Source organism: Acinonyx jubatus, chromosome C2 (genome assembly GCF_027475565.1).
Source record: "Acinonyx jubatus isolate Ajub_Pintada_27869175 chromosome C2, VMU_Ajub_asm_v1.0, whole genome shotgun sequence".
Taxonomy (NCBI): domain Eukaryota; kingdom Metazoa; phylum Chordata; class Mammalia; order Carnivora; family Felidae; genus Acinonyx; species Acinonyx jubatus.
This window is the reverse complement of record NC_069384.1, coordinates 41,971,678-41,997,053: the sequence shown is the minus strand read 5'-3', so window position 1 is coordinate 41,997,053 and position 25,376 is coordinate 41,971,678. Positions and strand designations below refer to the sequence as shown.

The 25,376-nt window shown below is 36.5% G+C and overlaps 1 protein-coding gene across 1 annotated transcript in view; it reads right to left on the bottom strand.

The window, feature by feature from the left end:
* NSUN3 (NOP2/Sun RNA methyltransferase 3) overlaps window positions 1-25,376 on the bottom strand; it is a 62,949-nt gene that overhangs the window by 13,588 nt on the left and 23,985 nt on the right. The window contains exons 4-5 of the mRNA XM_015080875.3: window positions 22,062-22,216; window positions 21,224-21,345 (exon numbers count right to left, since the gene is read on the bottom strand). Coding sequence (XP_014936361.2) covers window positions 21,224-21,345; window positions 22,062-22,216 — 277 coding nt within the window. The remainder of the gene's footprint in view (window positions 1-21,223; window positions 21,346-22,061; window positions 22,217-25,376) is intronic.

The window sequence follows — 25,376 nt, the reverse complement described above, 5'->3', positions numbered from 1 at the left end:
ACAGGTACTTAATTTTAGTTAAGGCTACAGTATATAACAATTGCATAATCAGATTAGTTCAATGGTTTAAAAACCAATACTTCTGGTATTGGCATCTTGATAAATTAATTTAGTATGTGTTTCACAATATACTAAGTGAAAATTAACACACTTCTAAAATATAAGTACTTAAATATGCACTGCTTTGCCTACTATAGTTGTGTCTAGGATAAATCATCTGCTTCTATAATAATTCACACTTTGAAACAGTCCATAAGAACCAAGTAATTATTACTTCATCCCAATCATAAAAAGACTATATATTATTTTTTAGACAGTATGGTGGGAGAAGGGTGTGATGCTTCAAGACAGAAATGATTACAATCAGAATGGAAGAAAGATACTGCTTAGTAGATCTTAACAAGCCCAGTAAGAAATTTAAAATTCCAGAGAGAGGGAAAACACATTTAGAAGTCAGAGAGACTTGAATAATACAAGTAAACTGGCAAAGCTGTGGTCATGACCATATAAATACGTAAGTCAGGACTAGAGAAGAAAAATAAGACATGTTGGTTCTGGGGTCTGGTAGAAGGCAAAAAGGTTCTCTATGATTGTGTAAATTTCTGTCCATGAAAAGCTCTTTTTCTTTTTTTGGTTTTTAATAATAGGAAAGAAAACTAAGTTAACTAAGCAACATCCATTTTGGCATAATGGTATCCTCTGCTAACCTTTTCCAGATGAGCTGTGGCCCTGTGGTTTCTCAATGACTGTAAATTTCACAGCTTAACAAGAACCTGAGTAATGGGATATTTTTCATCTATGACAGAACACTAACTCTACTGCATCGAATTACTACAAACCAAGTTGTGTTAAGACTGCCATTATTTACCACTGAATTATAACAGATGCTAGAGAGATGGTCAGCAGAGCTAATTATACTTGCCAGCAGAAGGCAGAAAAAGATGTCATGACTGACTATAATAGATGGAGCAGAAGTATTATTTTGATCAGATTAGGTAGAAGGCTAACCTAATACCTTAAGGTGAAATAGAAACTAGTAGACATTATCTTGGGTTAGCTATATTACTGAATACACAATGCCTAACTATAATGCAGAACTGGGGGAAGTACTTCTAAAGGAAGCAGATATGCCACATAATATAATTCCTCTATCATATCCCTGAAACATATATATTGTCTTCAGAAACCTCCAATCTAAGTGGTTATCACGCTTAATCCTACTTGAAATAAGAAATTAAGATTCTACCTCACAACACTGCTGTAGGAAATAAAGCTGGTATTAATACTATAGCACAGAATAAAGTGGGAAATGCTTTTACCTCAAGCACTCCTAATAGAAAAAGAATGATGGCTTTCTTGCCACAGAACCTATGCTAGATAGCCTGTTGCTTTATGGCAGGTATTGGCTATACTACTGTCTCCAAATCTTTGGTTGTCTTTCAGTATATTATGAAATAAGCTGAAAAGCATTTTGTGCTTGAACCACCTAGTTAATGAAGCAACTAAAAACAAAATAAAAAATATTCTTAAAAAAGCCATGAAATTAAGAATAAAATGTTAAACTAAATTCTCCCATTTACAAACAGAAAACCTTAGCTGATTTCTGGCACTTCACAGAGCATACCCAAATGATACTTCAGGTCTACTATCTCTTGTACATGCCTTTGTGAAATCCAAATGCTCTGCAACCTACAGTTGTTCTAAGTTTGTGGCAGACTCATTTGGCTTCAAAATCTGACCTAAATTGATGTGAGGCTATTTATGGTCAAGACTTAGCCCATGTGACATAACTATTCCTAGGTTTTGTTGAAAACATATTAATGTTTGATGACAGGGTGTGGCCTCAGACCCTACTGGGGGCAGTGGGTGACATACCAAATATCTACTACATTACCTTTTTAAAATCCAAAAAAAATCAGAATTCTGAAACATATCTGGCCTCAATGATTTTGACTAAGGTTTCAGACTTGTATTTTAGATTCAAATGAGTTACAGTGCAAAGTTACATAAATATCTTCTGTACTATATCTACATGATAAATTAGCCACATCGTTAACTGATGAAAGCTTAATTTAATTACTTTTAAAGGTAAACCATTAAAATCTTAACTTTAAAAAGCATCAGATAAGTACGTCTGCAGTCTGTATACAAGAGTCCATTAGTGTTTTCCTATTCTAACATCAAGTAAGAAAAAAAATTGGTTTTGTGTTCTCTCAATACACCAAAGATTCCCCCTTCTCCCCAAAAGTGTTTTGATTTGTACATGTGTATTTTTTATTTTATTTTTTGTATTTCTTTTTGTATTTCTTGTATTTTTAAAGAACACTTTGTACAATCAATAATAAAGCCTTTTTATCAGGAGTTTATTTTGTCATTTTGTTCACTGCTTTTCACTGAATCCCTTTATCCTTGAAAGATCTGCTTAAAGAGAAACAGAGAATTAAGCCCCAAGAGCCATGTAAGGTACTGGCTTAGACATAAGATGAGAATGGGGCACCTAGGTGGCTCAGTCAGTTAAGCATCTGACTTCAGTTCAGGTCATGATCTCACAGTTCATGAGTTCAGGCCCCGTGTCGGGCTGTGCTGACAACTCAGAGCCTGGATCCTGCTTCAGATTCTGTCTGTCTGTCTCTGTCTCTGTCTCTGTCTCTCTCTCTCTCTCTCTCTCTCTCTCTCTCTCTGCCCCACCCCTGCTTGTGCTCTGTCTCTCAAAAATAAATAAACATTAAAATATAAATAATATATAAATAAATAAAATAACATTAAAAAAAAGAAATAAGATGAGAGGACATTGCATTCCCAGCACAAGAAGGGAGATCACCTTTGTATTTACAGACTGGTCCACACAGTCTTCCAGCTACCAAGAAGCAAAGTATGCAATGGCTGAGTGGGGGAAAAAAAATCATTACCTGACTGTCATACCTTGAAAATAAAATGTATTATTTCCTTAATCAAAGCATAAGTTCAATGACCTTGAAAAACTAAACGCACACACACACACATACACACACATACACACACACACACACACACCCCTAACATGTCTTGGAACCCTGGCAGCTATCAAAGTTCCAAACTGAAGGTATTTATTTAACTTAACCAAAATTGAAAACATGATGTAGGGTGTTCTGTTGTTCCTAAGGCAAATCTCTGAATCTCAGAGAATGTTATTTGAATAGCTCCTAAAACAACCTAACACATTTTTAAAATACAAATTCCATTTTTCTGGTCTATTCTTTTGGTCCTTGATTAGAAATCTGGCATTCTGTTGGGAGGGTCAGTGTTAATTAGATCACTAAATTTAACTGTTTTCTGCATTTAAAAAGAGTGAACCAAACTGCAGAAGAAAATAATCAGCGCGGCAATAGTGCCATCTTTTGACCAAAGCAGAAAGTGATTCTCTCCCCCTTTCATTAATTCCTCGTGATTTACTATCAGGAGATAAACAACATCTTTGTATGTCTTCCTTGTAACGTGTTTGAAGTGACAGTCACTGACCCTCTTACAACAATTTCTGGTGTAGAAGTAAAGCAATCATAGATGTCTGTACTTTTGAAAAATTGAGAATACAGCTAAACATTACTGTGATTAATATATTTATTCTTCATCTTTCCTCTCTTCCCTTCTACCAACATTAAAGCATCAAGGCAATAGCTACCATCCGTTCAGATGTAAATACAGGGAAGCAATCAAGTAAAATGGACTTAAAGATTCCTTTATTGCCACAATATTATCAAGCTTATTCCCTTCCTCTTAGAAACTCTAGTATTAAACATTTTTTTTAAAACCAGCTAAGAATGTAGTTAATTTTAAAAATTTTAAATGAGCATAGGAGCATCAATCCTGAAATGGGTCCCCTGTAACCATTTAATATTCAATTCATATTTCAGAGATTCTATTTAAGACTACTTTATAAGGTTACTAGCAACTTGTACAGAAAAGAAAAACATTTGTATAATTAATACTGTGAGAAATGTATGAATACTACTGGCAGTCTTTGTATCTTACTACTCAAATGACAAACTAAATCCAAAACTGAAAAGGTTAAATGCTTCCAGAGGACACTGCACACACAGCACATGTTCCTCTGTGAAGAAATTTTTACTTTTTTTTTTTTTTTTTTTAGAATAAAAGAGAATATTCCTGAATCAATGGGAATATGGATTTGATCCAGGAATCAAATGAGATGTTGATTCCTATGTTAGCCAAGTGAAGGACAAGTGATCAGTCTAATTAGTAATGTTTCCTTATGTTTATTTGGTACTTAATTTAAAGAGCACCTCACACATGGAGTCTTAATAAAACCTTATGAGATGCACAGGGTAAACAGTCTGGCCCAATTTATCAAATGGAGGGTCACAAAGACTCAGTGACTTGCTCAAAGTTACACAGTTAATTAATGTAGCACAAAGAGTGTTATCCTAATCTAATACCAGGAAAAGGACTGCAAGCCTTACCACTGCTATATACCCTGAAGCAAATGTTACCACTGCTAAAATAAGTATGGAATCTAGGGCAATAAGACAGAGCATGCCACATGCATACATTTTGTCATCTCAACTGTCCCAAATGCTCACCTTCAGTGAGGAATAATCATATACTTCCAGGTACTTTTAACAAAAAGAAACTAAGAATTAATAGGTCTGGCACTATGACCTGCAACTCTTGGCTACCTGTTCCTTTTATAGAATATACAACCTTCACCTATTCAAGTGCTATAGCACAGAATTTATGATGAGGTAAATGAAAGCAATCACTTCATGTTGACACATAGTTTGAACCTCTTCGCCACAGTCTGACATCTAAATCATAGTTGTAAAGAATTTTCACAAACTACACTCAACTGTTAGAACGTCTGAGTTAGTCACTCCATTAAAATTCCAAATAATTTGGAATAATTCAGTAAGTACTCCAAATTCCAAAGAATCTGGAAATTAATTTAGCCAAATATTATTTACACAGCTTTAAATAAAAATATGTTTTCCTGGGGCACCTGGGTGGCTCAGTTGGTTCAACATTCGACTCTTGATTTCCGTTTAAGTCATGGTCTAGAGGTTTGTGGGTTCAAGCCCCCCATCAAACTCTGCATTGGTGGCACAGAGCCTGCTTGGGATTATCTCTCTTTCCCCCTCTGCTCCTCCCCCGCTCACACACATGCACTTTTGCCCCCTTCTCTCGCAAAAATAAACATTAAAAAATAATATTTTCCTCAGAAGTTTATTGATAAAATGATTACAAAACCAGACTAAAAGGTTCATTTTCAGCTTTGATCTTACCATACTATTTGATTCTGTTATTCATCCTCAACCTCAAGAAACATTCCCCAACTTTGGTTTCCTGGACACTTTGTTCACTCCTCCTTCTACAAAAGTCTAAAGTTCCCTTTCAGCCTCCTTATCCACCTTTCCTCTACTTCCTATCCATTAAATATAAGTCTTCCCTAGAATTTTATCCTTGGTTTATTTTTTTTAATTTAATTTAATTTAATTTAATTTAATTTAATTTAATTTAATTTAATTTAATGTTTATTTATTTATTTAAAGAGAGAGAAAGCAGGGGAGGGGCAGAGAGAGAGGGAAAATGAGAATCCCAAGCAGGCTCCAGGCTGTCAGTGCAGAGCTCGACGACATGGGGCTGGATCCATGTGAAATCATAACCTGAGCTGAAATCAAAAGCTGGATGCTTCACCGACTGAGCCACTCAGGTGTCCCTAAAGATTTTAAAGTAATCTCTCCACCCAACATGGAGCTTGAACCTACAATCCTCAGATCAAGAGTCACATGCTCTACCGACTGGGCCAGCCAGGCTCCCTTCTTCCTAAAGTTGGATGTGTTACATGTTATCTCATTCAATCTTTCAATTAAGTTTTGAGACATGAATTCTTATTCTCACTTTGCAGATGAGAAGACCAAGGCAAGATAGCTAAGCAACTTGTACAAGGCCACTCAGTAAATACACAAACCAAGATTCAAATCCAGGCAATAGAGCTCTACAGTTCATGCTGTTAACCGAGGTGTTACCCTTGACACCTTCTTTTCTTTCCCACTCCAGAGACAATCAATCACCAAGTTCTACTAATTTTCCATTGAAATTATCTTGCAAATAAAACCACACATCTCCCTACTATTCAGTTAGTTAAGGCCTTTGTCATCTAATTCTTGACTACTGTAAAATTCTTTCAAATTGGTTTTCTTGTTAAAGGGTATTCTTGTAAATCTTTGTAGCCTCCCAATGTTATTGTTATCTGATCAAGGGATTTCCAACTTGTGACAAACACTTTTAACTGTTCCCTAATACCAGTTCTCACTTTCTTCTGTAGTAATGCAATTTTTAATTAGGTACAGTTAAGGCTAGTTTCCTAAATTGCCTTTCACTAAAGGTAGGCATAGGACTAAGTATGACCCAGGAGATGTGAGTAGAAGTAATGTGAGGTATGTTCTTTTGTTCCTTCCTACTAGTTGCAATGCAGATTAAACAGCAAGAGCTGGAATAGCCACCTTGGAGCATGAGACAGAAGAAAGATGAGGCCTGGATCTCTGATGATTATGGACTCTGGCAATCAACTGATTGCTGGAACAACCCTGAGAAGCCTACTCAGGCTTTTACTCACTTAAGTCACTATTATTTTGAGTCTTTCCCTTTGTCTATTTCTTTCTCCATCGGTTAGATTACAAGAAAAAATGATCTTATACCGAATTTGGCACCAAACGTGGACTTGCTTTAGCAGAATCTAAAATGTAGAACTGGCTTAGTAAGAAGGCAAAAGGGGGCATGTTCAAACAATACTACCGGCTGGAAAGCCAGTGACTATTAATTTTATATGTGAATTTGACTACGCCATTGTGCCTAGGTATCTGGTTAAACATTATTCTGGGTATTTGGGGGTAAAATCAACATTAAATTGGTGGTCTTTGAGTAAAGCAGAATGCACTCCATAATGAGGTCAGACCTCAACCAGTCACAGAAGGCCTGAACAGAAGACTGACACCTCTCTTGAGCAGGAAGGAATTCTACCAGGTGGTAGCATTCAAACTTGAACCACAACATCAACTTTTCTTTAGATCTCCAGTCTGCTGACTCATCCTGCAGAGTTTGAACTTGCCAACCTCCATAATCATGTGAGCCAATTCCTTAAAAAAAACTCCTTCTCTCTGTATATATACACACATCCTATGTTTCTCTGGAGAACCCAGAATAGTACAGCCAGTAACCCTTATTATGCCATAGAAAAACATTTAATAAAATCATTGTTTATCATATCTTGGAAGATAGACCATATGCTAAACAAAGCTTATAGAACTCTAGGGTGACTAGAACAAAATCTCAAAATGTTACTCTAGGTTAATGAAAGAAAGCTCTGAAAAGATCGCAGTAATTTGGAAGGAGCGCTGGAAGGAATACAGCTCTCCTAAGGAAGGCTCTCTGCCCATGGGTTATAATCTAAATCAACAAAGAAATTCGATAATTTGGGCCTTGCTAGGGTTGAAAGAGTCGACTGATTCCATGCCCCAAAGTAAAGCAGTGATCAAAAGGTATTCCTGAAGAGGCAGCTCTTGCAGAGATAAGACAGTGGCCTCAAGCCTCGCTCTAGCACTTCTGAGCAAATGTTCTTATTCGGACAGTGGGATTTAGTCCAAAAACAAAGATGTTTGTTTCACACCTCATCCAATAAAATGGAACATACTCTGATATACACAACATGAATAAATATCAAAAACATGCTGAGAGAAAAATTCCAGATAATAAAGAATACATACTGTTTGATTACATTTTATATAGTTTGAGAACAGGCAAAGCTAATCTACAGTAAGAGATGTCAGAACAACGTTTGCCTTTGGTGAGTGGAGCAAATGGATTCTGAAGAAGCACCAGGGATCTTTCTGGGCGATGGAAATATTCTGTATCTTGATAAGGTTGTAGGTTACACATGCCTATGTAACTGTCAAAATTCCTTGAACGCACATACAGCCTCGTGTATGCACACGTTACAGATCCACTGGCTCAACTTGTAGGTGGGGTAGGGGGTAGCTCCTCCAGCAATTATGGGTTCTTCCTTCAGCTTCCCTGAATTCTAGACCATGTTCCTGTGCAGTTCCATAATGAAATGCATGTGCTAGTCTGCAAATCACCCATATCATTATAAGCAGATGCTTAGAGGTGATAAGAGACCTATGAAGGTTCTGGTGCTAGAAAAACGTGGCTACTCTGTCCTTCTGGGTTCTAGTGTGTCTTTGTACTCCCCCCCCCCCCCCACTTTGTGTGCTGGTTACTAGCCCTGGTTAACTTCAGGTTCCACACCAGAAGTAGAGGCACAATTATACACAACTTCTACAGACTGTTTAACCAGCTTCTATGGATTCAGTAAGATCTAATTCCTAGAAGATCCCTTACTTCACTTACAGAGATTCTTCTCTGACCAAACCCTAACTAACAGTCAGTCAGGAATACCTTGTTCCCTGTAGAATGAGACAATATTGTGTAAGTAACTATCAAGTCAGTAAAGGAGTTAAAATTCATTCTTTGCCTCATCTTTCTAGGTGTTTAGTAAATTCTAATGCTTACATAATTATTTTCCAGTTTCCTTTCGATCAAACTTTTATTCATCCTTCTAGATCTATTTCAAAGTTCACATAATCTCCGAAACTTCCACTGACTTCCCATGAAATTCCTTCCTCTTCTATTTTTCCCAAGCAAGAAGTTTTCAGCTCCTTGAAAACAGGGTTCATATGATATGCATTGTTGCCTTTTTCATGTATAGCACAACTGGAAAGTATGTCCTCAAAATATATTCATTAAATAAATGAATGAATGAATGAATGAATGCCACCTCAATTAAGAGGTAGGTCAGGCAGAGAACTTTTCAGTGTAAAACAAAAGAAATACGCTTCATTGCAACTAACACTCAAAAATTCTGAATAGGGAACAAACAGCTCAAGCAAACTACAACTCTCATGTTGTAGAACAGATGGAAATGTTAGAGGCCAGAGGCTTTATTTGGAAAAAAAATAATAAAGCTTTTGCCAAAAAGTAATTTATAAAAATGAGATATTTATAAAAATGGAAGGTTTTTTCCCTTGCTAACAGGGGTAGATAAACTCCTAAAAAAAGTAAAAAAATCTATTAAGGAAGGTTACTACATAACAATTGTGGTCTCAATTCTGATTGAATGGAATAGTTTGGTAAATTTTAGTAAATGAACTTGACTTTCCATAGGGAAAACCATGGCCACTACTTTAAAACTGAGATATGTGGTATTGTGATCTTGTGATATATACTATATAATAAGATCTTGTGATCTTGGTCTTCATTCCTTTTTCTGACACAGAGCTCCTAAAACCTTGAAATTTCCTAAGAGTGATTGTAACAAAGGTTTCTTTTGTTACACTAATGAGATGACTTTGGACCTCAGCTAAAGAAGGCTACTGGTTTCCAGGGAAACCAGTCATATGACCAGGGGATTGGAACTTTCAGCCTCACCCTCGAATCCCTAGGGAAGGATGATGAGCTGAAGATTTAACAACTGCCAATGGCCAACAATTTAATCAACAGCCATGCCTACATAATAAAGGCTCCATAAAAACCCAGCAGTTTAGGTCAGAGAGCTTCTGGGTTGGTGAACATGTAGAGAAGCTGGGAGAGAACGACATGCGCAGAGAGTGCATGGAAGCTCTTGCTCTTTCCCATATACCTTACATTCTGCATCTCTTCCATCTGGATATCCATCTGTATCCTTTATCATTTTCTTTAATAGAATTGGTAATAAAATATTACCAATATCTATCTTCTCTCGTTAGAAGATATCTCTAATATTACCAGTATCTACTTAATTCTGTCTTCTTTAATAGAATTGGTATTCTCTGAGTTCCATGAGCTGCTCTAGCAAACGGAACCAACAAGGGGGTCATGGGAACCTGTGATTTATAGCCCATTGTTTAAAACCTGGACCTGTAAGTGGCATCTGAAATGTGGGTGGGGGCAGCCTTGTGGGACTGAACCTGTGGGATGTGACACCGCAGGTAGAGAGTGTCAGACGAGTTAAACTGTAGGACACCTAGCTGATATCACAGAGAATTCCTTAGTGGTGTGGATAAGAACTTCCCCCCACAACCACCACATTGGAATTAATACCAGAACCCTTTTAGACACCAAAAATACCATTAACCTTCATACTTAAAAATGAAGGTTATCCCTGACGCTGTCTTTCTGGACACATAAGGGAAATTTAACAGAGAAAGTTAGTGAGAGGGGCAGACAATTGGATTTAAAAGGAAGAAAATAAATCTAGTCTTAAAAAAAATTATTAGCCTAATTTGATATACTAAATATTTTAATTACTACAAGGTAATTTAACAAATAATAAAACCACAACTTTAGCCAACTGTTAGGAGCTCACAAAGCTTTTATGTTTAAGTTGTTCCTTTTCTGTCCCCCCCACAATCCTAAAAGTTTAATTCCTCTATTTTTTGTATCATTTTTTCCTCTGAGTATTTCAGGATATTTCCATTTCATTTATTTTTCCTTATCATCCCATATTTTTTTCCCATGTTACATTGTTGGCTTCTAGTATTCCTTTAGAATTTTTCTATTTTTGTTCCTTATTTCTTTCATTTTTCCATGGCCTGTTTCTCATCATTTCCACTCTGTTTGTATCAGTTTACTATTTCTGCTGGCAAATAGCAGTCTAAGAAAGCAAATACCACTATTATGTACTATGACCAAAGAAAACATTAAGGTGAAAAGTTGAAGCTCGTGTACAATCTATCAAATAAATTCAGATTCAAAATTAAGTTTCAGGTACTTTAAGCATCTAAAACACAGATATTTCTGGGTTGATAGTTACCTAGTGCTATCATCAGTTTTAAAAGTATTATTTTACAAGCCTTGAGGGTACCCTTCACTATGCTCACAGTAAGTAATCAAATTTCTAGATATCAAACTGTTTATTATCAAAGAAGTTCTGCAAATTCAAGATAGAGAAACATGACCAAGCTTGCTATTTTCAGAGATGCCATACCCAGCAGCTATTCCTTTATCAACCTAAGAAACAAAAATAATGCTGATAATTATCTCCTCTCCACTGGCAGAACTTTTTACCTTGAAGAAGGAATATTTTTTATATAGTATTTTTATATGTGGTAGAGTGGTGTGATAAAAGATGCTAGATACTCCTGAAATAAATTATAAACAAGTTTTAATACAGTTCTTATACATTTCTACTTGGAGATCTTTAGTATATTTTCTCAATTGTTAATTACCTCATTAAGATGAACACAGGAGGGTTGGTTAAGTTTGAAAAGCTCTCTGCTGAGACTGAATATAAAGGAAGCCAGTCTTGTGTTGTTTAAGTTAGGAAGAGTGACAACAGACCACATTAGGTCTGCCTAACTTTTATGTAGGGTCTTTAATCTACTATCAAATATTGTCTCTTCACTCATACAAAAAAAAGAACTAATGAAAAGCTTTCAAGAAAACCACCAGAACTGACTAAATTTTGGCCCATGGCAAACATGCTTATAAATGAAGACAGATTGCTTCTTACAGATTTAAGTGGTCTTTTAAAGTTTTTGCAAACTTTTTTTTTCTTTAGTGAAAAGAAACTTTCTTCAAATGACAACCTACAAGTTTAACCAGATGAAGATATGCCTCTAGTTGGATCTAGCGTAGTATAAGTCATCCCTCTCCCTCCCCTCAAGATGGCTCCTACAACAGTGCTACAGAATCCCTATGTCTTTATAGAGCAAAGCTTAAAAGCCACTATTGTAAATAACTGTTTAGAGGAAAACAACAGGCTGATATAGCGTATGTTCTCTGATCACAATAAAAATTAAAAAATAATAAGATAACCAAAAAATACCCATATGTTTGGAAACTGGAAACAAACTCACAGTAAAAAAAGATCAACAGGGGTACCTGGGTGGTTCAGTTGGTTGAGCGTCTGCCTTTGGCTCAGGTCATAATTTCACAGGTTCATGGGTTGAAGCCCCATGTCAGGTAGTCAGGCTGTGCACTGACAGCACGGAGCCTGCTTCAGATTCTCTGTCTCCCTCTCTCTGTGTCCCTCCCCACTCACCTGTGTGCTCTCTCTCTCACAAATATTAAAAAAAAAAAAAAAAAGATGAACAAATTTAAATACTAGATCCTGAAAAGACATAAAACTTGACAAACCTCAGGCAAGACTGATTAACAAAAATAAAAGAGAACATCATTTTAAATCCTGAAGACACTAAGAAGATAATAAGGAGATACTGTATACAATTTTATGTCAATAAGTTTGTTGACTTGGATAAAATGGAAAATTACTAACAACAAACTCTCATAAAACTGATTAAAAAAGAGAGAGAGAAAACTTAAGAGTCCTGTAACCTTTAAAGAAACTAAATCAATGGTCAAAAATTTTCCCACAGAACTCCAGGCCCATCATGGCTTCCACGGCAATTTCTATCAAATATTCAGGGGAAAAAAATACTTGCAACTTGCCATAAACTGTTCCAGAGAATATAAATGAGAACCTACTCTTCAATTCATTTTATGAAGCTACTATAACCTTAATTCTAAACTCTAAGAATGTTTCAAAAATGAAAACTTATAGGCCAGTTTCACTTATGAACACACATGGAAAAAACCCTAAGCAAAATATCACACAGAATCCAGAAAAAAAAATCACCTATATATATTTCTACATATTACAGAATCATGAGGGTTTTTGTTGAAAATCCAAAAGAATCTATAAATTTTTAGACTTAATAAATTTCTCAATATCGTGAAATAGCAGGAAAATGTCAAAACTGTCTGAATTGGTAGACTTAATGTAATTCCAATCAAAATCCCTACAAGTTTTTCATGAAACTTGAAAAGCTGATTCTAAAATGTATATAAAGATGCAAAGAACTGAAAATGGTCAGGATACTCTTAACAAAACAGAATGAAATAAACAACAAGGGAATATCTGTGCCTACATATTATGATATTAATGCCATGGTAATTAACTCAGTGTAGCATTAGCTGTTGGGTCTATAAATAAAACAATTGAATAGAACAGAAATCAGACTGATGTTAATGTGGACATTTGATTTACAAAAGAAGTAGCACTACAGACTCCTGGCAAATGGACAGACTTTTCAATAAATGCTGTTGGGACAATTAAGTATCCATGCACAAAGTTAAAAAAAATGAAGAATGGAGAAGGAAAAGACGGAAGAAAAGAAAATAAGATTCCTACCTCCCACTACTAAGCAAAAATCAGCTGAGGTGGATTATAGACCTAAGTGTAAAAGTTAAAAAATAAAGCTTCCAGAAAATAACACAGGAAATTATCTGAGGTATGGAAAAGACTTCTTAAAATAGGGCACACAAAAAAGCATTAATCCTAAAAGAAGACATAGATGTAATAAATTATATACAAAAAGCAATAAACTCTTCTTGTAAAACAAAAATAAAAGAACCAAAACACCAAGAAGAGTGAAAGGGTGAGCCGCCATGCCACAATATGGGAGGAGATATTTGTGCCACAAAATTGTGAAGGGACTGATGTTCATCCTTCTTGCAAGTTACACAGGTAGCATGCCAGTTACAGGGATGTAGGTAGAAGACATGAAACTCCTAAATCAGAACTAATGGATGGTTAATTACCTACAAAATAATAGCAGCCAATTCAAATAAAATTTGAATCTGCCCTGTGTTACCACTGGTGCCCAGAACATAAAAGGAACTCAATAAACACTTCTAGAAAGAATATATGGTTAGGGGAGAACTGTCACCATCCTTGCCACATGTTTCTATGAAGAAAGAGGAGATTCTTCCTCCTCCACCTACAAGGCAGGGGTAGGCATTTTGTTGGAGTAAACAATGCAAGACTCTCCACCTACTTACTTGAGCCTCTGCAAACAAGGAGGAGAAGTAGCTAATGTAGTCAATGAATGGTATCCACTGTTATTATTTTTACTAGTGATGGAGCCAAAATGGAAAAATCACTATTCATGGAACATCACAAACTTTCTTGTTCTCTTGGACCTGACTAACCTCTGGCACAAGTCCTACCCTTTCATCTTTTTAATCATGTTTCAATGCACAGGATATAAAGGGGAAGGGGTTTTACTTTTTAAGTGTTTGCTGATTAGTTGAATGAATTCTAAGAGTTAGATGTGGGACTGGAATAAGAGGTTTCATCAGAGGCACCGGGTTGGGGTTTAGGGTGAGCTAATACAAAGGACTGGATTGTCAAATCAGATTCTCATGAACCTACCTACTATCAAGATTTATTAATAATTTCAAGTACACAAGTAATGAAAGTGCACAAAAGAAGCAGGGACATCCAAAGTGGCTACCTCAGTCTTGCTTATAGCTCAGAATAGCTCAAACAGAGCTTCTAGCTCAGAATGTTTTCTAGCTCAGATAAGAGATGAGTTCTCTAAGCAAAGTTCACAGGTAAGTTCACACAATGGGGAGATGTCATATTTCTAATATATCTTAAGGAGTTGAAAAGCTTGTATGACGTTCTCTAGAAAGCTGTGCCTCACAAATCTACAGATTCTAGGCTGTGTTTACCACAATCCTAATCAGGGATATTCTGCTCAAAAAATGACATAAGTAGGAGTTCTCCTGACAGCAAAATTCATTAGTCTATTCACCAAGGAGGTCAGTTATCAACATGTTTAACTGGGTCACCTGCCTTCTTTCTTTCCATGGGAGTGCCTCCATAGAAATCAAGAGAAATGGATCACAGCCCAGCTGCTAACTCCTTTCCCAGAGAGTTAGCAAGCTCTTCCTGGATCACTGAAAAGGCTGATGTTTTAATCTCCACTAGGATTTCTTTTTTAACGTTTCTTTGTTTTTGAGAGAGAGAGAGAGAGAGAGACAGAACTCAAAGTGGGCTGCAGGCTCTATGCTGTCAGCACAGAGCCCTACATGGGGCTGAAACCCACGAACCACAGGATCATGACCTGAGCTGGTCGCTTTACCAACTGAACCACCCAGGCGCCCCTCCACTAGGATGTTTTGTACCTATACCTATTTCTTGCATTTATGATATCCTATCATAAGAAAGTCTTTGATACTCCTAACTACCTGAATGAATGAATGAATGAATGAGGGATTTAATATGCAGTCATCTCAAAAGTATATTTTCAAAGACTATTTACTAATTAACATGTTCATGGGGCACTTGGGTGGCTCAGTCGGTTGAGCATCTGACTCCTGATTTTGGCTCAGGTTATGATCGCACAGTTCATGAGATCCAGCCTGGCATCAGGTTCTGTGCTTATGGCATGGAGCCTGCTTGGGATTCTCTCTCTGTCTCTCTCTCTGCCCCTCCTGTGCACACGCACATGCTCACTCTCTCAAATTTTTAAAAATAATAATTAACATGATCATAATAAATTAAATAGACAAAGATACTGAATTCTATTCTGATTTCTATTATAAATACTATATTCAGTTAAAGAAGCTAAGTCGGTGTAAGTTTCAATGGGTGGCTTATTTTCTGCTTTATATTTCTTTGTATATTTCAAATGTTTTATGAGGCTATACTACTTCCATGTTAGGAAAGGTTATCAGAATAAACCTCTTCAGTTTAAATATTTATCTGTTGCTTATTTTGTAAAATCTGCTTTGTTACACCCATACTCCATCCTTAACATGACCAAAGTTGGGTGTCCCTCCTTTTGTTCCCTCTGTACTCTATTCTACTACCACATTCTTGCCGCATTTTAAAACAATTGCCCTGAGGACCTTGAGAACAAGGAGCATTTCATATATATTTTAGTATCTGCAATGCCTAGCAAAGTTCTGATATAAAGTACTTAATAAATGTTGGATAAATTAATAAATGCTGATAAAATCTTATTTTCAAGACTGTATTTCTTTTTTTTTTAATATGAAATTTATCATGTTCCATACAACACCAAGTGCTCATCCCAACAGGTGTCCTCCTCAATGCCCATCACCCACTTTCTCCTCCCTCCCACCCACCCCCCCATCAACCCTCAGTTCATTCTCAGTTTTTAAGAGTCTCTTATGATTTGGCTCCCTCCCTTTCTAACTTGTTTTTTCCCTTCCCCTCCCCCATGGTCTTCTATTAAGTTTCTCAGGATCCACATAAGAGTGAAAACATACGGTATCTGTCTTTCTCTGTATGACTTATTTCACTTAGCATAACACTCAAGATTGTATTTCATATTGTCAATCTATACTTGAGACATTTTTAGTGTTGAAAATACAATAGCTACAAACTTTGGATGTCTCTTCAACCTTTTACAATTGTATTTAATGTGGAATATTTTGGTCTGTACAATCTTAATAAAAAGAAGTGTGTACTTTGTGCAAATTACAGATTTAAAAAAAAATTTTTAATGTTTATTATTGAAAAAGGAAGAGACAGAGTGTGAGCAGGGGAGGGGCAGAGAGAGAGAGAGAGACACAGAATCCAAAGCAGACTCCAGGCTCTGAGCTATCAGCGCAGAGCCCGATGCAGGGCGCTCAAACCCATGAACCGTGAGATCATGACCTGAGCCAAAGTCGGACGTTCAACTGACTGAGCCACCCAGGTGCCTCAAACAAATAACAGATTTTTAATCTGAGAATCTCTGACTCCTACCATCTAACTTGAGAAAAAGAAGAAAAAGGAGGAGGTAGGGGAGTAAGAGAAGTATTAGCAGTAGCAATAGTAGCCGTAGGGGTATTAAGGGTTTGCTTGTGTTTTCTGTATTCCAAACATACGACTAAGCATATCATGATAGTATGCAAAGCTAACTGAATTAGTTGACCTTTAAAAAGAAAATATATACATAGCTGAAACACTGGTGGAAATCTTCCATTCTAATAGACCTGTATGTTCAAAGATTATTTTTCCAACATGAATATATCAACGTTTTAGTCACTGCGTTGATGAATGATGAAGACTCAGGCTTCACAGTCACCAGGTATCCCTTATCTCAGCTCAAGAGCATGACAGAGGAATTGTTGGTGATTTTTATTTTTTTAATGTTCCTTTTAAAACACAATTCTTGCTGTCAGAGTACCACTTTTAAGGATAGTTATCTGGATGATTTATACAAATTTTCAAAATGCTACTGAATAATCTAAGCTTCCTTTTTCAATGAGTTCACAAATTGGATTTTACTTGTCAAGTAGTAAGAAAAGAGAACCAGAAGGGGTCAGTATTTTAAATGTGATTGATTTCCTCTGGGTAAACAGATGACATGATACATTACTGCAATAACATACCAATATTTTTGTTATAAATCATACTCTTCAGTTCGTGCTTTCCCACCTAAAAATCATGTAAACTTCTCTTGCACAAACACCATGGTACTTTCTAGAGACAACATGTATATCATTTTCAGCATATTTTCTCACTCTGTTTATCCAATACATTTAAATAAAAATGAGGCAAGAGAACCTGATTATGTATGTACATAGTTTGTAACAGAAACGATTGCTCTCAGAAATTGTTTTGAGAAATGATAATAAAGATATACTTTCAAACGGTATTCAATTAATAAAAATGTCTTATGTTCAATTATTCCTTATATCATTGTCCTACATTCTCATCTTCTGAAAATGGTTTGGGGACAGATGTATAAGAGAGTTGTATACAGTTTTATCTTCCTGTATTGTAAATTAAATAGAAGAGTCTAATTTTTCCATTTCTGTATGGATAAATCAAAGGGTCCTCAATAAGTGTACAATGAAGCCATATGCTTTGGTATCTATCTCCTGTCATCATTGTGCCCTTTAATAAGCTTTTCATGCTAAAAAGAAAAATCAGGTTTGATCACTGTTTTCATGATTATATGCATACATTAATCTTTAAAAGAATTTTTTAAAAAAGACTTACATATCTACTAATATTAGTCTTTAAAAAAAGTGTAAATCAAGAAACTTCTATTAAAAAAAGTATCAATTTTAGGGGCACCTGCATTGCTCAGTCGGTTAAGCATCCGACTCTTGGTTTCAGCTCAGATCATGATCTCGTGGTGGTTCGTGAGTTCAAGCCCCGCTTCCCGCTCCACGCTGACAGTGCAGAGCCGGCTTGGGATCTCTCCCTCTTTCTCTGCCCCTCCCCTGCTCACTCTCTCTGTCTCTTTTGAAATAAATAAATAAACTTTAAAAAAGTACCAATTTTAATTTAGGTATCACATTCATAAAAACATGTAAGATTAATATTTGGCTACAGAGTATTGTGTTTTCAAAAGCTACAACTGTAAACAGTGTGTAGATGGCCTATTTAATATAAATATGAATGATTTCTGATAACGTAAATGAATATACAGCCATAGAGAGCATAAAGTATCTTTGTGTACCATAACCTGTCAGCTGACAAATGCAAATACAAGTCTAGTCTTCAACAAAACAGTACAAAAAGTTTTCCTTATTTGCCTCTCAATTATCCTCTTGTTTTCTCCCTCCTGAGTGCCATCTTCTGTCCACAATATCAGGCCAGGCAATATTTGCTTGCTTGCCTTCTAATTGCTCTTTGCAAATGTAATAAGGATCTACTATCAATCCTTTATACTTTTGACTAAAATTCACACATCAATATATTTACTCTCTTGCATATGTTTGCATTTGAAACCTTTTATTTCTTATTGTGGAATAAAAGGATTACCTTTTGTTAAAGGGAGGTAAGGCAATAACTAGGTGAAAAAGATTTCGAAGAAAGTAGGAAACTTCTTTATATGTGGTATGGTGATAGAGCTATGAGAAAATTACTATATATGTGTGTACACACCCACACACATATTTCATTTTCTGGAGTCAGGGGCAGGTGATACAAGAGAAATTGTGGCTAGAGTTATCATTTTTTCCTTTATCTTTTTAACTCCCAGACTTGTGGATGTCAGGGAACTAGAACTGCTTTCTGTGCCTAGAGCTTGGGTATCCCACGCTTTCCCCGGTATCATCATAATCATACAGCAAAGGGACCCAAAGTTTCAACTAGTCTACGTGGCTCTGAAAACTCTCACACAGACCAAGCATCAGGACAGGAAGTGCAGAGTAGCTGGTCAAGGAAAAGAATACGAGACAGCTGGTATAATGGTGCTCCCCATGTGATTACATGAAAATCTACACCTGTAGTGATTGAGAGGTCAGTTTTGCACCTGTTCGATATGCTACTAAAATGATGTAGCACTAAAGCCACTCCTTTTGGAGACTAAGACAATGGGGGAGGGGAGGGGCCACTAAGGAAGAGCCTTCGTTGTTAAGGCATAAGAAGGTGCCTATGTGAGGTTTATATAAATGCAGGACCTTCATGATGATGACTGTAACGCTATATGATGTTATATATAACATAATGATCTCGCATTAGACTGTGCTGACAGCTTGGAGCCTGGAGCCTGCTTCAGATTCTGTGTGTCTCTCTCTCTCTCTGCCCCTCCCCTGCTCACCCTCTGTCTCTCTCTCTCTCTCTCTCTCACTCTCAAAAATAAACATTTTTAAAAAGTAAAAAGAAAAAAAAAGGAATAATGTAGACATCCAAAATTAGAAGATTAAATAGCATAGGATAGACTGACGCCATTTAATATTTCACAAGAGTTGAAAAGAACAAAGTAAATCTACAAGGAAAAAAAAAACTAAGAAAAATTAAGTACAAAAAAGCAAGTTTCAGATCAATATATACACAACGACAGCAGTTATTTTTTAATGTATTTCTCTATGAACATGTAATTGTAAAATGAGCTACAGAACAAGTTTGGAAGAGTGTGCCCCAAACTTAAGTCCAACAGTTAACTCAGTGAAGAAAGCTGGTATTTGGCTGGGTCTATGTCCAAGGGGGCTTTTTGCTTTATTTTCATTATCTGAGTTTGTTTACAATGAAAATGTTTGCATTTAATAGTTGTATAATAAAATATATTTTTTAAATGCTATCAAGAGATCAAGTAAAATTAAAATTGAAAAATATCTATTTATCCATTTAATGGATCTTTAGTATTTTTAACAAGCATAGATTTGGAAGAATAAAGGGAACAGAAAATAGATTACCATGAATTGAGACAAAATGGGAGGAAAAGCAATAGACAGAATATAAAACACAAAAAGCTTAATAATGAACAGGAAGAAAAAGAAGTATAGGGAGGCTTTTTCATGAGAGAAAGAACAATGATATTCTCAGGAAGCCTGGTTGCTTAATCACACCTTAAAAAAAATTAGAGGTCACAATGGTAACAAGCCATTATAACACTTATTGTCTATTACAAGGCATAAATTATAATAATAGCAAGGCCCAGAGTAGCTGGAATAATTAACCAAGAAGCCAGATCAACATGCCAAAGCTAATAACCCAAGAGGTAGAAGGGGAAAAGTGATATAAAATTCTCAAAATATCTTAGGGTTTAGTAGATGAAAGGCTGACACTGGAATCATATGAACAGTTTAAATGCCAGATGAGTAACATCTACAAGAACCCTCTAATGGGTACTAACCAGAATAGCCATAATGAGCTGATACTTAATCCAGTACAAGAACAAGACTACATATTAGTTGACTGTAATACTTAGATAATGGCATGTATTCATTGTTGTGTATCAATCAGAAGTTGGAAGCAAACCACATTGTCAGCAGTGCATAAAATGTTAATCAGTCTTATTCCACATGTAAGAGATAATAGGTGATAATGCATCATTTAACCATATTTTAAATATTTCAGAGAATTTTTGTTCAGCATTAAACAACAGGAATTGCTTGAGAGTGGAGTACAAGTAGAAATCTCTTTTAAAACCAGCACAGTATGTCCCACAGTGTCTCTTTTTAGAGGAAAGCCAAGTATCTCTTGGTGGTCACATGCTTCTAGAAAACTCTTAAAGGGTAGATAAGTGCTAACAATAAACTACAACTTCCTAGGAGGCTGACTCATCCAGAACAATGTGTCCATTACCAACAAAATACAACCTGGTCCAAAGCTACTATTATGGGGGTGCTTTTCAGGTCCTGAAGAAAGAATAGGGTGCCGAACCCTAGATCTGCTTTCTGTGCCAGATATGCAAACAATTTTAAATGACAATACACAGCAATACCAAATTTCATTGAGTGGATAGGAGTAGTGAGTCCTTAGAGCAGGAGAGCTGAAAGGAAAAAGGTTAAGAATTTTCTGGATACAGCCTTTGGAGGAATAATTACCAACACCTACACAGGAAACCCTCCATTTGGGGACTTCTCTGTGTCATGATTTGTCATGCCTATTTAAATTACATTAGAAGCTGGAATAAACTTTTGTAATAGCCCTCACCTCAAGAGTTCTATCTGCAGAACAGGCAAATTGCTCCTTTGGCTTATCCTCCAGGCTGCCTTCTGAGAATCAGAAGAGAACAACCAATTTCGATCATTTGAACACGGAGCATCAACTAACACCTAGAGAAAAAAAGGATATATGATGCAAATACGTAGTACATGGAGAAGCTATGTAAAATGTGACAAAAAAAATAGCTAATAAATAAAGTCATTTCTTTTAAAGCCAAAAATATACCATGCTAAATTCTTCATGACCTTTCTTCAGTAATACTTTACACTTCCAGTGTTTGTTTTTCTGGGGGGGGGGGGAGGTAACAGGAGAACTAAAGTCTACTAACGTATAATCACATTTCATACTCTTGACAACTACAGCAAAAATTTTTACAGAAGTTACTCATTTTAAACAGACATAACTATATTTCTGAATTCTCAGCATTTACTCTTAAGAACTAATATTTCAATTTTGGTTTATTGAAATGTTCTCTTCTTTTTCTTCAACTGTCATACGCTGATATGAAATATTACCAAATTAAAGCAATACAGTGCACATGTTTGTACACTGACCCAAATAACATCTGATCTTTTCCTGAGTATCTTTGAGGCACTTGGAAATGAAAAACATTCAATAATCCCCAATCCCAATGTTACCGCTTCCTTTGAACCATGCTGGCCATCAAATAAAAACTGCTTCCTTGTTCACTTTATCAAAATTTCCCAGAGTACTGAGAAACTGTATCAGGCTATGTCTGGAAGCAGATGGAAAACAACAACAACAAAGCAGCATAACAGCGGTATCATTGGGAGTCCATCAGTTTGTCACAATGTAATAACAGTACCTTGTCAAACATTTCAGGCTGGGCATCTCCCATTTCTCTGCCATCCAATTCAGACACTTTAATTACATTTACCAAAGGCTGCGGGATGAATGATTCTAACGTCTGCCTCAGCCACCTCAATCTCAGACTATCATGTTCATTACAGTGAAGATAACCTAAATATAAAGGATTAAAAAGTTTTAAACTGAATGCAATGGAACTGTTAAATTTCCACTTTTGACCAAATAAATTTCAGAAAGAAATTCATCATAATCATGCAGAAATAGGGCGCAGAGATAAATATTATGATTATGTTTAAAAAATAGCAATACACACACACACACACACACACACACACACAAATTTATAATAGTCATGCCTTACACAGCCCATCAGAGCTGGTCACAGCTCTGACCACACACTCATTCAAATTTAATTATGGATTCCTAAAGATATGCTATGCAACCAATACCTCAAACACAGTTCTCCCCTAAAGCTCTAAAGAGCAAATGATATATTTGGTATATGATCTTTCTTTTCCTTTTTTTTTTTTTTTTTTTGTTTACTTTTGAGAGAGAGAGACAGACAGACAGAGGAGCGAGTGGGGGAGGAGCAGAGAGAGGGAGACACAGAATTTGAAGCAGGTTCCAGGCTCCGAGCCATCAGCACCAAGCCCAAGATGGGGCTCGAATCCATCAACCCTGAGATGATGACCTGAGCCAAAGTTGGACGCTTAACCAATGGAGCCACCCAGGCACCCCAGTTTTCCTTTCTTTCCTTCCTTCCTTCTCCCCTTTCCTTTCCTTCTTTTCCTTTCCTCCTTCTCTTCCCTTCCCTTCCCTTTCCACCTCTCCTCCCCTCCTGTCCCTTCCCCTTTTCTTCTTTCTCCTTCCAGGAAAGAACATATTAAGTAAAAGAAAGTATATGGTATATGGGAAAAGACACATAAAGTGCTGTTGGCTCTATGGGAAATCATGGGCTCAAGTTATGAGCTATAAGACTCTGGGGAAGTTTCTTAGCTTTCTTTAAGAGTCTCAGTTTCCTTTTGTGTCAAATGGATATTATACCTAGTGAAATGATTCAGAACATGCATCTCTAAAACATGCCACTTTGCCCTGTTGATTATTTTGAGTTAAAGGCACCTGAATAACAGCAGATGCACAAAGGGCATTTCTGCCTTCCTTTTTCTTCCTAAAAGCCGGAGATGAACTCTCACATGACAGACACTCTCCCTATACCAGAAGGAAATATTCTGATCATCAAGAGATGAGGAGTTAGGGCCCAGAGAAATCTGCACAAATAGACCTTGTTAAAATTTCTTCCTGTCTTCTCCCCCACATGGGTTACTTTTCCACAACTGGCACTTTATGTTCAACCTAGTAATAAAAGCACTTAGACTTGGCCACTTTTTTGGATCTTTGTTTTCTTGTGGCAACTCCCATATACATGTAAAATTCTATTAAACAAAATTTATATGCTTTACTTCTACTAACCTGTTTTATGTCAGTCTCAGCAAAATGTTATCTCCTCTACACTGGCTGCCTTAAAAACCTGTTCAGTTTAAAACGTGATACTTTAGTAATATTTCTAGCATAGGACTGCAAAAGTAGTAGTAACAAATGTTTATGATTATTAACAATTCTTGAGTCCTTATCAAGCGCTAGGCCTTGCTCTAAAAACTTTACATGTCAGGGGGTGGGCCTGGGTGTCTCAGTTAGTCAAGCATCCAACTCTTGATTACAACTCAGGTCATCTCAAGGTCTGTGGGATCAAACCCCACATCTGGCTTCACGCTGACAGCATGGAGCCTGCTTGGGATTCTCTCTCTCTCTCTCTCTCTCTCTCTGCTCCGCCCTGGCTCACATGCTCTTTCCCCCTAAATAAATAAACATTAAAAAAAAATCAAAAACAAAAACTTTACATGTAGGGTCACATTTAATCCTCACAAACTGAGGTATGTACTTTTTTTAAAACTAAAAAAAAATTTTTTTTTTAATTTATTTTTGAGGAGGAGAGAGAGAGAGAGAGAAAGAAAGCATGAGCAGGGGAGGGACAGAGATAGAGACACAGAATCCGAAGCAGGCTCCAGGCTCTGAGCTGTCAGCACAAAGCCTGACAGGGGACTTGAACTCATGAACCATGAGATCATGACCTGGGCCAAAGTCTGATGCCCAAGGACTGAGCCATCCAGGCTCCCCCTGGTACTTTTATTGTTATTTATATTTTACTAATGAGGAAACTTAGACCATGAGAGGTTAAGTAATTTGCCTAAGTTCAGAACCAGAAATCCAGACAGTTCCAGAGCCCTACCTATTGTTAAGCACCTCTTAAGCATCATGCTATATACTGTTCCTCACTATAGAAGGCACCTATAAATGGTTTATTCCCTAGTGAAATTGTGATTTGTCTTTCCTTTATTTAAATATATATGTACATATCTTTTTAATGTTTATTTATTTTTGAGAGAGAGAGCACATGCACACAAGTGCGGCAGAGGCAGGCAGAGAGAGAGGCACAGAGAGAGACAGACAGAGAGAGACACAGAACCTGAAGGCCTCAGGCTCTGAGCTGTCAGCACAGAGTCCAACATGGGGCTCGAATTCATGAAACATGAAACCATGACCTAAGCTAAGTTGGAGGCTTAACCAACTGAGCGACCCCAGGCACCCCTAAGTACACATTTTCTTAAAATTAATTTAATCACTTAAAAATTTTATTTATCTAAATTCAAGTTAGTTAACATAGAGTGTAGTATTAGTTTCAGGAGCATTATTTTCTTCTGCTGTGTCTGTTAAGTTCTCCATGAGCGAAATCATACATGTCTTTCTCTGACTTATTTCGCTTAGCATAACACACTCTAGTTCCACGCATGTTATTGAAAATGGCAGTATCTCATTTTTTTCAATCACTGAGTACTATTCCATTGTGTATATATACATCTTCTTTATCCATTTATCAGTCAATGGGATACTTGGGCTCTTTCTGTAATTTGGCTATTGTTGATAGCACTGCTATAAACACTGGGGTGCATGTGGCCCTTCAAATCAGCACTCCTGTATCCTCTGGATAAATACCAAGTAGTGCAATTGCTGGGTCGTAGGGTAGTTCTATTTTAATTTTTTGAGAAACCTCCATGCTGTTTTCAAGTGGCTGTACCAGTTTGAATTCCCATCAACAGTACAAAAGGTTTCCCCTTTCTCCACATCTTCACCAACAGCTATTTTACATTGTTTGTATATATTTATATATATCATAGACGTTATATGATATATATAAATATATAATCTATAAATACAAGTATATGTTTTAAAGTTTATTTATTTATTTACAATGAGC